Source organism: Aythya fuligula, chromosome 19, assembly GCF_009819795.1.
Source record: "Aythya fuligula isolate bAytFul2 chromosome 19, bAytFul2.pri, whole genome shotgun sequence".
NCBI classification, from domain to species: domain Eukaryota; kingdom Metazoa; phylum Chordata; class Aves; order Anseriformes; family Anatidae; genus Aythya; species Aythya fuligula.
Genome location: NC_045577.1, coordinates 11,848,015 through 11,862,423, shown reverse-complemented (window position 1 = coordinate 11,862,423; position 14,409 = coordinate 11,848,015). Strand labels below are relative to the sequence as shown.

Sequence of the window (14,409 nt, the reverse complement as noted above, 5' to 3'; positions counted from 1 at the left end):
AGCCAAGATATGAGACTGCCAGCCTCCAAGGGCTCCACAGCAGCTTTTTCCAAGGAAGAACACAGCAGTTTTGCCATGTGCAAGTACCCAAAGATTTCACAGTTTGTAAGAATTAAAGTTGTGTTTTTGCAGTGGAAAATTCCACTAACCTTGCACTTTTGAATAGTGATTGTACAAGGATAACAGTGGCATAACAGTGGGGGGTATGTTAAGCAGATAAGGGGACAGTGGAAGCTCCCACTGTACCAAAATGAGCAGGATGACTAAGAAAAACAAGACAAGCAGTTGCAAAATCAGAAAAAGAAAATATAATAATAATAATAATCATGGGCCCCTCCAGTTATGAGAGAAGAAGAAATAAAGGGGAAAAGGAGAAATTAAAGGTTGGTCAAATAAAATTTTACATATATGGTATAGCAACAAGCTTCAAGTAGGTTGTGAACCTGTAGTACTCAGCCAATGAGGAAACAGGGAAGAAATCAAGCATCGGGTAATAGATGATATAAGGTTATGATACACTCCTGCTTGCAGGATGTCCACCATCGCAATCACAAGTAGAATTGTTACTTCACTGAAATCCTCACCTGAGCCTGTGTAGATTCTGTGCAGATTCTCACAGTTTCTCACAAATTGGGGCTCATTCGGGATCCAGTCGCATTCTGGGGACACCTGTTACCACCACAGCAGGAAGGCATGCCCTGCTGATTTTAGTGGTCATGTGCATTGGTGACAGTGGTTCTGCAGAGAACTGACAAAGGAACCGAGACTGGTTAAGAAGGCAGGATCAGTGAAGAACTAGGGAAGAAAGGAAGGTAGGCACTCCGGTTTCGAGAATTTACCTGGTAAACCAAGATAAGAAATTGCCCTGGGAGTCAGGTAGGACTCCTGTGTGAAGTGTGATTGAGACATACTTTAGTAGGAAGCAAGTGTGGAGTCCTGATCTGTGGTTTTGTAGCTCCACAAGAGGCACAGTCAGAGATGGATGAAGCAAGAAGTAAAAGGGAGAAAGGAAGAGTCTTGGGAAAATTTAGTGTACAATACCCCTTTCATGGTAAAATGCTTGGCAGTATGCCAGAGAATCTACCAAACCATAAGTGTATGGTATCCTGTGTACAGTAAAGTGCTTGGCAGTACACTCCCATTTTCTAGAACTGGAATGTTAGTGTGTGGTACCCTGCAGGAGGAAAAATTTCTGTAACAGCACACTGGCAAGGGCTAGGAAAATGGGAAATAAGCATTCCAGGGGACAGGGAGATATCCCTGGGGCAGTGCCTGACAGTCCTGCAGGAAGAATGGTAAGGAATTCGAAAAATAATCGCAAAATTGGAGGAAATTATAAAAAAGAAAATTATTAAATGCTGCATATTAAGCTGGACAAAGGAACCAATTAAGTAAACAGCTGTATTTTGGCCAAAATACAGGTCTGATGAAAATTCAGGCTTTAAATTTATATGTAAGCAATAAGACTCCTTTTTCCGAGAAGGAGACAAGTTATGCTGCTTGCTGGGTGCTGGGTGTAAGTCGGTTTTTATCGAAAAGGGGTAGGACCAGCAGAAAGAGGAGTCAGAGGAAAAGACAGGTAGATGGGAACCCTTAGATAATTTAACCCATCCCTATAATCCTAAAATTGCAGCAGCAGCAGCAGCCACTCCAGGCAGGGAGACAGGAACTGCAATTAACACTTCCTTCCTTACAGAAGGAACGCACTCTAGGCTCTGGCAAGAATTAGAACAATGTAGAAGAGATATTGGTAATTTCCCATTCCCTGATACTAACAGTACTAACACTCCTATGTATTCTCTTAGCGAGGTCCCAGCGAGGCAAGGACATATGTGAACTCCCCCCCCCCACACACACACAAACACCAGCAGAGGGGTTAGAATTTTTTAAAAAGGAAATAAAGTCTTTAACTGAGGACTCTATAGGATTAGAACAGTTAGATCAGTTTCTAAGACCTAATCTGTATTCCTGGGGGGGGAAACAATGTCAATCTTGAGTATGTTATTCACTGGAGAAGAGCGTGGGGGGAATGATTAGGTGGGCAACTACGCAAGAATGGGAAAGAATCAACCCCCCACAGACCAGGAGTAATTCCAATAAGCAGAAATATCCGTTTGCTGACCCCAACTGGAATAATAACAACCCACAAAACAGAAATCATATGAGAGACTTTGGGTCAGAATGAGAAATTACTCAAGGATGAATCCTGAGGACCCTTTAGCCCAAGGGTTTTGAAAGTTCATTTTGTGATTAAAGGCTGGCCAGATATACAAAAAAAAAAAAAAAAAAAAAAAACAACAAAAAAAGCTCCAGAAGGTGGAAGTATGGAGCAAACAGTCAGTGGAGACCCTCCTGTGGGAGGCTGAGAAGGTGTATGTCAGGAAGGCAGATGAGAGAAAAGCAGAGAGCAAAACTAACAGTATTCACTGTGGACCAGGTAGTGAGGCAAAGGGCTAGAGATAGAGGAATAAAACTTTCAGGCACAGGGTGGAAGAGAGAGGAAGAGAGACAGAGGAATGGCAGGCAAGAAAACCTGTTTTGCAGCCTAAATCCTAGCAGGAACAGCCTTTGAGAAGATGTTTTAAGTGTGGCTGGGCCAGCCGCTTCAAATAGGAGTATCCAGAGTGGAAGAATGAGGTGAGATTGTTTGCTGTTATAAATTCAAAACAGGGGAATCGGGGCTTCTCAGAAAGCTAGTCCCACTGAGAGCCCCTGATAAATGTAAAGGGTTCAAGCATTGAGATAAGGACAGCAAGATCATTCTACAATTATCGTCAGAGGCAAAACAGACTTAGCTTAGGAAGATTAATAAAATTTATTACCTATTGTTAATGGGCTGGAGCAGTAAGAAACAAAGAAATAAACTGGGGGTACCTTCCCCCCTTCACCCTACTCCACCTCCTCCCCGCCCTGAGTAGTGCAGGGGACGGACATGAGGGAGGCCTGCAGTCAGTCTGCCCATGGTGCTTCATTTCTACCACCCCTTCACAGTCATTTTCTTCCCTGCTCTGGTGCCATCTTTCCTGGGCTGGTCCTCTGTGGACTTCTCCACAGGCAGCGGCTCTTCAGGTCCATCCATCAGGAGTGGGCTGCTCTGTCTTGGGACCCTCCAGGAGCGGCAGATCCCCCTAGATCACCTGTTCCTGTGTGGGCTTTCCACAGGCTGCAATGTGGAGATCTGTTCCGCTGTGGTGCACTATGGGCTGCAGGGGGGCAGCCTGCTCCACTGTGCACCTCTCCACAGGTCACAGGGGAACTTAGCTCCAGTGCCTGGAGCACCTCAGACACCTGGTGACTGGTGTCTGCTCACCCAGAGGTTTCAAAGACCTTAAAATCTTAAGACATTAAATTCAGTTTATCGTGGTCAGTGTGTTCCTAGGAATGGCCTCAGAAGAGCAGGGTTATGTGGTCCATCCAGGCTGCAGATTGTTTCTCACAAGCTGTAACCCTAAAGATGATAGACTTCACAGGACTGGGCTTTGGAAGGAAAGGTCTCCTTCCTACCAATGACTGGTCATGTTAGAATCTAATAAAACTGAGGTCCAGTGCCTCTATAGGGTTTGTGTTTGAATGCAGCAGACTTAGAGGTCCACTGCCTCCTGGCAAAGAGCTTGTGAGACAGCTGCATCTGAAGAGTAATTAGGGCTACTGAAACAGCATAAAAGAAGCTGCATCCGGGGAAAAGAAATAATTTCACTGTGGTTTGGTCCTTTTGACTTATCATGGGATGCTAAGATGGAAAAGATGAATCCAACACTCTTTGCACTATGCTTGTACTGCTGCTGTTACCTTGTTCTCACCTAACTGAAGCAAGGGGGTGATTTAAGAAGCCAACTGACCCTACCACAAACCAAGGGCACCAAGAGGCAGCGTGCTCGAAATACCACTTTCTTATAGCTAATAATGTTTAAATGACTTTTCACTAAGGGTTTACATCAGCTATGCTGATAGAGCATAAAGATGTTCCTTGAGTTGTGTTTGGTATCTCTTGCTTGAAAACTTGTGGCATTTCAGCAGCACACTGTAGACCCAGAATGATGAAACACGGTAGCCAGGACTGATGTGGTAAAGAACCTCTAATCTTTCTTTATTTCCAAATAGCATTGAAAAACAAAGACACAATGAACGACATGGAAATGCATGGCCCATAGGGTGCAGCATTGTCTGGTCCATGTTGCCAGCATCAGCAGAGCAAATGGCCAAGAGGCAGAGGAGGCAGCTCCTAATCAGGTCCTGATCAAGGCAAGCCTTCGAGACTCTCCACCTACCATTGGTGTTGCTTCAGTTGCCTGGACAAAGAGATATGAAATTCAACTAATTATCTGGACTTTGTCAGATTGGTGTGGAAAAGCCAGGCCCTCCAGTCCCAGCAAGGGGATCACAGCTGGAGGGCATTGAGGCTGGTTTCCTGTGCTTGTTTTTCCCTCTAGTTCTGACCAGTGATGAGAAACTCTTGGTCAACTAGATGCACCAAATTCTCAGACCACCTCTGTTCTCTGCAACCTCCAAATATCAGCTTTTGTCATCCACATGGAACCTTAAGACAGTCTCAGTTCCACTTGCCCTTGCAGCAGGAACCAAAGGTCCCTCTAGCAAAGGCCTGATATCCTTTGGTCACCTAAGACTCAGCATGTGGCTGGATGTCCCAACCATATGACACATGGCAAGCCTAGTAGAAACACATCTCTGAGTCCACCCTTGTGACTGCTCTTAAAATGCCATGTAGACTTGGTTTCATCAGCCATACCTACACTAGAAGATAGAGTAGGCTTGTTCCCTTATCTGAGGTTGCCATGACTCAGCCCAGCTGTCCAGACCACCAGCCTCCTTCTCTCTTCACAACAACCTGCACTTCCTGATGGCCCACTGGCAATGGTTCATGGTTCACACTAATTGTCACATTATGTCCAAGCAACTGGGAACAATGCTGGTGGTTTGACCTGCAGTGAGTGATAGTTTCAACCTTTCTGACTGTTGGGACATAATACAACTGTGTGAGCAATGGCAGAACAGCACCTACATCCATGCCATCTTTAGTCACCAGCACTGATAAAACAACTATGCCAAAAATGCCATTTGCATTGGAATTTCTCTGGCATCACCCCCATTTACGGCCAGCTCAAAAGTATTGGTGCTTATCACAGCTCAAGCTACATGGGCTAATGCTGTCCTCTGTGCAGAAAATAACATTCCTATGGATCTGTAATCCTTGAGTAGGTTTCTTACCTCCAAGCAGATAAATAAAACCAAAAGAACTCCCTTCATACTAGTGTTACCGAAGTACACACAAATCAAACAGCAAATTGTGAAACTGGGACAAGAAGCAAGTTTGGTCTGGCCTCAGTCTCTTCCTTTAGCCCTTTTGCATATATCAAGGGCAAAGGAAGGGCTAAACTCCTTTGAAATCTTAAATGGATGACCCTATGGAATACAAAGAGGAATATCCATGCAAGTAGGGGATGAATTCATGACCTCCTATATGGTGGTCTTAGGTAAACAGCTTAATGAAATTGGAAAGCATGTGAGTGGGACTCCAGGCAGAGGATTAGATGGACACAATAGACGACCTGGCGATTATGTGTTTGTACAGTCTCTTGCAGAGAAGACCTTGGAACCTCAGTGGGAAGGATTCTTCCAGGTCACAGGGATCAGAATCAAGCAGCAGAATGCCCGGATCCATCACATCAAAATGAAAAAGGCACCCAAGACCGCATGGAAGGTTACTCAGGTATGACCTGGAAGGTTACATTTCTCACAGTATTAATGGTATCATTGGTCAAGAAAACTGAACAGTGGATGCACAATACCTATGTGAATCTCACCCAGGCAGTGAGTGATAGTTTCAACCTTTCTGACTGTTGGGAGTCCACAGTGCTGCCTAGAGGCAACCTAGAATTATGAATTGGACATTGACCTTTGCGCACCCAAGAAAGGGAACATATTGATTTGGCAAGGATGATCATGAACATCTAGGGGAGAAATATAAACTAATCCCATGCAAAAACATTAACATACACCAGATGCTTAAATGATAAAACTCCATGCATAGGTACAGGTCCACTGAGCTATTTAAGCCCAGGAACTTGACAACTGTATTATGGCAGAATACGTAGGAACTTCTAATCTTACTAAAATTAGAGATTATGGTGTAGGTGTCACAATATGTGCTGATAAAAAGGATACAAACTCAGGATCTCACGGCCTCAAGTTTCTCATGCAAATTTGCAAGCTACAGAAAGGATTCTATTGGCTATGTGGAGATGAGTGTGCTAGAAAAAAAGCTTATCCTTAAATTGGAAGGGTCATTGTATCGGGGGCTATCTTAGCTCTTGAGCTCTTCCTGAACCACCTCCAGGAATAGCCTAGACCTTAGGGAGAGAAACACATACTGTTTTGAATAACCCCCTCATGATGAGAGCCACGGGATTCCATAGTTTTGGAAGATGATTGATTCCATCCCTGGATTCCATTCCATTCTACTTCTCAAGGCTTTGCTCCTTGCTGCTGGCAGTATGAAGCTGGGAGGAAGATTTCTGCTGAGTAGTTTTACTGTTGAGCAGGAGGTTTCTTCTGCACAGATGTCAACAGCATGATGGCAGCTCTGGGGAATGAGAAGTTCTCTGGAGGTGTGGTTGAGACAATAACTCTGGTGCCATTCAGTGCATTTCATGTCAGGTCCTGATCATAAGGAAATCCCTATGGAAAATGCACCACTCCTCCACAACATCTCTGTCCTGGCACAATACTGACACTCCCTTATACAAGCACCACAACACAGATGTTGGGCCATATGTGACACCAAATTCTACTTCAAGAGCTTGAGATGAGACCCACATGTAGGTCTATAGCACTATGTGAGAGCACATCATTCCTCCCACAAGGCTGAGAGCTCCATTGGGTTATACACTATACAATTACTTTTTCATGGACAAACGAAGGATCCTTGCTCTAAGAGATTACAGTCTGCAAGAAGAGAGCCACTGCTCCACCACTATACAGGCAATATGCCTATTTACACTCACAAAAAATTTGGTCTGAGTAGAACCTGTCTTTCATGATGATGGTGCAGCCATCAGCTGATCTAGAGACACGAACTTGTCTGCTCAACTCTTTCTCTTAATTTGCAGTGCCAGACCATTTCTTGACATCATTCTTTCCATCTCTCATTTGGATCTACAGACCTAGAAATCTTCCTCCAGCCCACAGAAGAAAACACAGAAGAAAGTATCAGAAGAAAATCCTTTAATGGCTGCATGAGCCCTGGAAGTCTAGGTTAGAACCTAGGTTAGAACCACAAGGATGTCTAGCCGCTGGAGAGGCAATGGGATGCTCAACCAGGCAGAGGAATAGGTGAGATACTGCATAATGCCAGACCAAACTCCCCCTGCTTTGGCCTCACAAGCTCTTGGCACTGTGCTTGTCGCTATGCATTTGCAGCAGGATTAGAGGTGGGGAGAGAGACTCCCGAACACAGACTCCCATCTCTGAACCCAGACTGAGGACAGTGGGGAGAAATCCATACTGATACAATACTGGGACAACTCTGACGTGGCATGTGCCTGACAAAGCTTTTACGATAGGAGATATTTATCAGTTAATTCATAGAGAAGGCACACCCTGCCCATTGCCTTGGCCTGGTGCAGTTCAGCACCTTGTGGATAGTCCCAGCACTCCAAAACTTTGCCTGATACTGATGAGTCCTGTGTACAATGTCAAGGAACCTAGTCAGAGATTTAGAATGTACCTGTCCTTGCATGGCTACCAGAAGGGTGTTGTAAGGCTTTGAAATATAAGGCAACCCTGAGGCTCACTGAGTGTGCCGAAGCCCCACTCCTTCACACCATAAGGACCACAGCCTCCATAGAGGAGATTCCCCAAGGCCAGAGCGGGTACGGAAGGGGAAGACCCTGAGTCCAGGGGGCACATGGAAGCAGGAGAGAACTACATTTCTGTTGGGTATTTGGAAAGCATCTGCAAGGGAGTTCAGGTCCCTGACCTGCCCCTCCAGGATCATGTGCTTTTAACAAGCAAATGAACAAAGGCTGCTTGAGGCTGAATTGTATCAGTTAAAAACCTACCTAAGAAATATATACCCTTGATAAATCCCTTCTCCATTTTTAACCACTTTTTCCAACCCAGAAATTAGAGACAGAGACTATGATTAAATAAATACCAGCACATCACTTGGCTGTTCTCTTTCCCACCTTCCTTCTTCACTCCTGACCCTCCAAGACAGTTGATTTACAGTTCGTGCAATACTCCACCAGGCCTCACAGGAGGCCCACAGCTCAGCCCAAAAGCTGATTTTCCCTCATAGGCTCCAGGCTCTCTGCAACATCCTCCAACTCATCCAGGATTTCGGAGAAAGATGGCCTCTTAAATGCTTCCACCTGGAACAAGAAGGGAGAGGCTGAAGATGACACCCTGGACAGGAAGTGGGTGCTGTGCAGCAGCTCTCCTGGGTCCCCCATGGCTGAGCAATGACATTCATCCATCAACAGCACTGGCCTGGGCCATGCACCTGCCAGAAGAGCTTTTTCTGGCATTACTGCACAGTGATCCAGGCACAGACTGCTGCAAATGAGCAGCCATAAGACTGATCCCAAGGCACAGTACAGCACAAGCAAAGACAGGAAGATGCTGAAGTCATGGTGTGTCAGGCCAGGTTTCAACAGTGTGCAGGAACTGTTCATCCCAAAGCCAACCTGAACAGTGCAGGGCCAGGGGTTGTGCAGGGGAAAGACTGGAGGTAGGTGTCAGGAGGAAGATGTCTCATTCCCTGGGCTTTTTCATAATAGTCAGAATCTGTTTTGTCTCCCTGACACAGGTCATTGTCAGTGGGCTGTGTTCCCCAGTCCTCCCGGTGCCATTGGCGTGTCCTCAGAGTTGGGGTTTGTCCCTTTTCCTTTTGAAGGACAGAGAAGTCCCCCTCCTTCTCTTACAGGAGAGAGTATACCTCACACCTTGTTTGGAGAACCCAGTTTCTTCCACAAATGCAAGGGCTGTCAAGGAACACAGCCTGGGGCACTTGGGTACCTCCAGCCCAGGCCCCCACTGTGCCATCCTGAGGCTGCTCTTGTGCCTGGCCCTGGGGAAGCCAACCTGGGGAGCCACACTAGAACCTGCCCAAACCTGCACATTGCACAAAAGCAAAGAACAGCCCCAAGAGCCATTTCTGGCACAAGCCCATTACAAATCAATTTGCATTAGGAAACTGTCTGTCAGAGGTACAATATCTGAACACATACAAACCAAAGCAAATTGTTCATGTGAATTACTCCTCTGATCCAGGGCGAGTTATTCACATGTCCTTGGGACTCGTGCTAGAATTATTTCCATTTCCTGCCTTGAGTAACAAATTGAGTTGCATTATGATCACCGAGTTTCTCCTGATTGTTTTTTGTTTTTTTTTTCCTTCCTTTCAAAGTTAAACTTGAATCCTCTCTTTCTACTTTGCATCCTGAGGCAGCACAGGGAGGTCCCCCAGCTTTCACCTTTACTTTTTATGTCAAAGCAACAAAGGTTGGAAAAATGTGCTCTGATGATACCCGCAATGCTGGTAATGGTGAGGCAGTGCCTTCCAGAAAGAATCAGCTAGGTGCCTCTGCCTTCAGTCTAGCTAAGTGGTGATCAGACATCATCACCAACGTGCTTCCCACTTTGGGGTCGATATACAAGGGAACAGGCAGGACCTTGTGATGTTTTGGGCTGTAATACACAAACCGATCACTTCTCCTAAGTGTTTCTTAGGGCAAAACTATGCAATAGATGAAAGCATACTACTGCTCCAGGAAGATTAAGTGGCAGAGCCCTGTGCACCGGCACTGAAAGCATATTCTCACAGAGGTGTGATACAAGCCCAAGAAAACCAAAGGAAGAAAAAAATCTAGCAAGAATCTCACCCGACAGCAGCTAGCAGCAAGGTCCATCACCCGCCTGGGGCATTCACTGATCATCCCTTGGAAGGCAGCAACATCCAAGCCATAATCCTGTTGAGGAAGGGGTAGAGCATGGGTCAACAGCCAGACAGGAAGAGGCTGAGTTGGCCATGACTACATGCAGTCAGTTATGCAGCCTCCCCAGGAAAATGGGAAAAATAGGTCTCAAGCCCCTCTTTTACTCAAGATGTGTCCTATATATCCTTTGCTTATTAAGATAGGCCTTGTCTGGGTTTTACATTTTTCTTAGCTGCAAATGCCACCCTTCCACCTCAAAACCACCAGGATAAAAAGGGTTTTACAGTAAGAAGCAATGAAAAAGTAATCAATGCTTGAGCCATAAAGTCCATTAAAGGGTCTTCACCCTTCTCAAGGTGTTAAAGCAAAAAATGTTCATGGATTAAAGCTGATTTAATTAAAGATTAAAATGTTCATGGTTTCTATCACAGCTATTTTAACTATGACTATGCAAAGGTACCAGCTCTGCCGGGAGGGCACAGATGGTAAAAGAGACATTTAACTGGGAGAACGTTGCAACATCATTCTGCTTGCTCTGTGCTTTCCCTGAAGTGCAATGCATCCTCCTGGAAAAGCTCAGAGTAAGGCAACAAGAACCACAAAGGTAGAAAACAGCATGTAGAGTAACCAGCACTGGGTGAGGTGCTGAGCAGTGGTTGCCAAGGAGAGAAACTGTAGATTATTTGGTCTTCCAATAGCAACTGATTGAGGGGATCCAGGCAGCTGTTTCCATAGCTACAGCTTAGTCCTGTCAGACATCAGAGCCCCTGATACATAATTCTCTTTCATCTTGCAAATGGAGATGCAGTTTTAGTTACCATTCAGTCTTACAGAAACATGGAATAATCTCTGGTCATTACAGGTTCTTTGCTTTTTGCCTGAAGACTGCTTGGAAAACAGCAATTTGCTATTTTCCTGATGGAGTTTTTACCCTCGTTCTGGAAAAACCTTCCCTTCTCACTTTGTGGAAAGCAATTGTTGCAAATACTGAAAAAAGGCCATGTTTCTAGAGACGCCTGCTGTTTTTACATGAACTGTATATTAACCCTAATGTATCTGAAAATACAAATTCAAGGTGAAATTGTGTTCGACCTGCCACTTCAATACAGAAGCTGAAATGTCAAAGCCAAATGAATTATTAGAATTAAGATCTCTAAACAAAAACTGTTGTATCTCATATTGTTGATGTAACAAAAGTTTTCAAACTACAGATGATTCCACTTGTACACTGAACATTTTGTCACCAGATTTTCTCATGAAAAAAACTCTGAAGAGAAATCTGTGCATGCACATATGCATGTGTGTCAGGTCTGTAAGGTCCAGAAGGAAACCACAATCTGGTATCACGTAGAAAACACTTAAATTTGGCTACAAAAATCATTACCTGAGTCCTGGGAAGCACTTCGGGATCAGCTGGTATCCTGCCCAGGATTTCACAAAGGACAATACCAAAGGAAAACACATCTACCTGCAAGATGAAGATAGGTAGGACCAGGCATACATAGAAGAAGCAAAGCATGCAAATGGGAAGTACCGATGACTGGGTTCTTCCATTAGTTACCCAAGAGCCCATCAAAGGTGTGTTGAAGATGAAGGCAGCAAATCAGTTGTTCTCAGGTGAACTTATGCTTCTGAACCCACCCAGAAACACCATAGCCTCACTTGGGGCTGAGCCTTATCTTTAGGAAACACGGACCCATACCACGCTTCAATGTGGTTGGTGCTTCTACCATAGCTCTGGCACCCACTGTAGATCACACAACAGCTTCACCAGGCTGTAACTCTTCCAGCATATTCTTCAGAGAGGCTTCAGTGTGTTTGTCAACAGCAGTAATACATTTAACTAAGAGTTTAACTTAACAAGGCCACACATGCAACATCTAAGTTGCTATGCAGAACATTGTTGAACAAAGGTCCAGACAGCAGAGCAACATTTCCTAGGGAGGGTGGGAGGGAAAGGCTTTTCTGCTGTTGGAACATGTCTCCAGCAGACATCCCTCATTCTTGCTCAGGACTTCTGATGATGAACAAGGAGCTGATAAGTACTGCCATACCTTCTGGTCATAGGGCTCTCCCCGCAGCATCTCAGGAGCCATCCAGAAAGCAGAGCCCACCAGAGAAAGCTTCCTCTCCACATCCTTCACAGGCAGCTCCACCACCTCTCTGGCCAGCCCAAAGTCAGTCACCAGTGCCTCACGGCCCCGTGGTGTCACTCGAATGAGGCAGTTCTGAAAGGAGGCCATGGGGGGGTAAAACATGAGATGTCCAACAAGGAAAAGCCTGCACACTTCACTGTGTAGCACCTCACTGGTCCTCAGCCCCTGCCATTACTGGCTCTCCTCTCACTAGAGGCCTGCATCCTGGCAGCACACATTGACTACATCTGAAGCCAGAAAAAGTCCTTTGAAGGAGCAGTTCCCTAGCCTGCGGCCATGGGAGACTTTTTGTTCACCATCCATCCCATGTCCAGAACTGTCAGGAGCCCTCACCATGCAACCCTGCTTGCTCATCACCACTGTGCCTCAGGCTGCCTCCTGATACAGCCTTCCAGAACTCAGTGCTGGCACTCCATCCTAACTAACCTGAACTGAGATTTGCAAAGTTACCTAATATGAACACAATGATCCACATCCTTTCATCTGAAAGAGACCGAGAAACGTGCACATCAGCTTTGTTCACTGTTCAGTCAAAGGCAGGCAGATCACAGTCACAGCCCTTCTCACTGCCCAGGGTTGTACATACCTAACAGTGTTTTCTGGAGGAATTTCTACAAAATTATCTTACTGATTCTCAAAAACTGCAGTGACTTCAACCTGTTCAGTTCCCCAGGATTTCCTCTTGGCATCTGCTCCCAAAGAGCTAGCAGAAACTATGAACATCTTCTCCAGATGGTTCTCACAGACAACGAGAAATCAAGTAAACATATATACACTTCTCTCCTGTATCTTCAGCCATCATCACAGCAGATTTCCCAGGTTTCTCCTGGAAAGCATGAACTTTTTTCAGGGCTGAACCTCCATAGTGAAACAGAAAGGACAGGCAGGAACCTTCAGCACTCACTAACTTTCCACAAGCATATCCCAAGCTCATCAGTTATCACCAAACAGAAAATTGCATCTCAACTGACTTCAGAGCACACATGCCAAGAAATCCATCATCAGAATGAAACAGACTCTTGCCCTGTCTTCCCATGTAGTTTGTGATTTCCTGGTTAGGAACTGAGTCAACCAAACAGCCTAAGATTACAAAGGCAAGCTCGGTTCCTGTACTGATGTCTTTCAAGACCGTAATGCTCGAATAGCTTCCACACTGCCGACCTTCATTAATATTTCATTTTTTCCTTAAAAAGCTGGGTCTTCTGCTTAACAAGCGATGAATGTAATGTAATTACAGGTTTTATCAATAAAACTTCCTTGCCTGCAAAGGGATTAGCATGGAGCAGAGGACCAAGAAGAAGCCTGAGGTCTCCAGGTTACAGCCCTAAGTGCCTCTGTAGGGTCCCCCAACATAGTTGCCCTTCAAGGGTGACATTCCCTTTCCAGCTGTGTACCTTGGAGTTGAGATCTCGATGGTAGATGTTCTTGCAGTGCAGATAGACCATGCCTCTGGTAATGTCAGAAGCTAAGTCCACTTTCTCCTTCCATGTCAAAGTGATGTCTTTGCTGGCCAGAAGGTCCTCCAGGCAGCCCCCATTCACGTACTGTGAACAGAGACAAAAAGCAGGCACCCACGCAGCTGGACACAGGCTCTCCTGGTGCTGAGCTCTCCCTCACCAACCCAGGAGCTCCCTACCTCGGGACAGAGATAATAAATGACACCACACACAAGGGTTCCTGTGCATGGTGTAGTGCTAATACCCCTCCTGACACAGCAAGACACTGATGGTCTCTGGGTACGGGTACTGCCCTGCTGCAGGGACTTCAGTATAAGCCAGCATGGCAATGCAACAGCAAAGTCAAACCTTGGCAAGCAATTTTCCACACCTGCGCTGGGGACCTGTGCTGTGCCGTCACAACTTGTTGGCAATGGTGGGGGCCCCTTCCTGGGGTGTGATGCAACACCTTTCCTCTGCACATCACTGCTGAATGCCACATTATCTCCAAGTACCTGCTGCATCCAGCCACCTGCCGCCCCCTGCCCTGCCAGGCTCACCTAGCAGTCTCTTCTGTCCAGTGAGAAAATGCTCACACCAACCCCTGTACTGTTCCTCCCATTGCACCCAAGAACACAGGGCCAAGGTGACCCTTCCACAGTCTTCACTCGCATGCAGCAACCAAAAGGCAAAAAGCCTTGCAGATGCTCAGTCAGTGCCTCAGGCTGCTAATGGTGCAGGAACAAGACAAGGCCTCTCTGGTACCAGCTGAGGCTTTTCTACTAAGCCACACCATCATGTCAGAGCCACACTAAAGGTCCTGCCAGTTTGCATCTGCTCTACTCCTGTTCTTCAACCAGT

The 14,409-nt window shown here is 45.8% G+C and overlaps 1 protein-coding gene across 18 annotated transcripts in view; it reads right to left on the bottom strand.

The window, feature by feature from the left end:
• The window catches only part of LOC116496955 (dual specificity testis-specific protein kinase 2-like), a 90,197-nt gene that overhangs the window by 46,568 nt on the left and 29,220 nt on the right, over positions 1-14,409 (bottom strand). For 12 of the 18 annotated variants that reach the window (XR_004254059.1, XR_004254056.1, XR_004254062.1 and 9 more), the window contains exons 5-9: positions 13,507-13,656; positions 12,011-12,184; positions 11,341-11,424; positions 9,903-9,989; positions 8,174-8,390 (exon numbers count right to left, since the gene is read on the bottom strand). Coding sequence is in view for 5 of the 18 variants with exons in the window: in XM_032200392.1 (XP_032056283.1) it covers positions 8,289-8,390; positions 9,903-9,989; positions 11,341-11,424; positions 12,011-12,184; positions 13,507-13,656 (597 nt within the window). In the remaining 13 variants the exon portion in view is untranslated. Of the gene's footprint in view, positions 1-2,313; positions 4,290-7,225; positions 8,391-9,902; positions 9,990-11,340; positions 11,425-12,010; positions 12,185-13,506; positions 13,657-14,409 lie in introns of those variants that run through there. The other 6 variants (XM_032200392.1, XM_032200390.1, XM_032200391.1 and 3 more) reach the window with 2 other exon arrangements.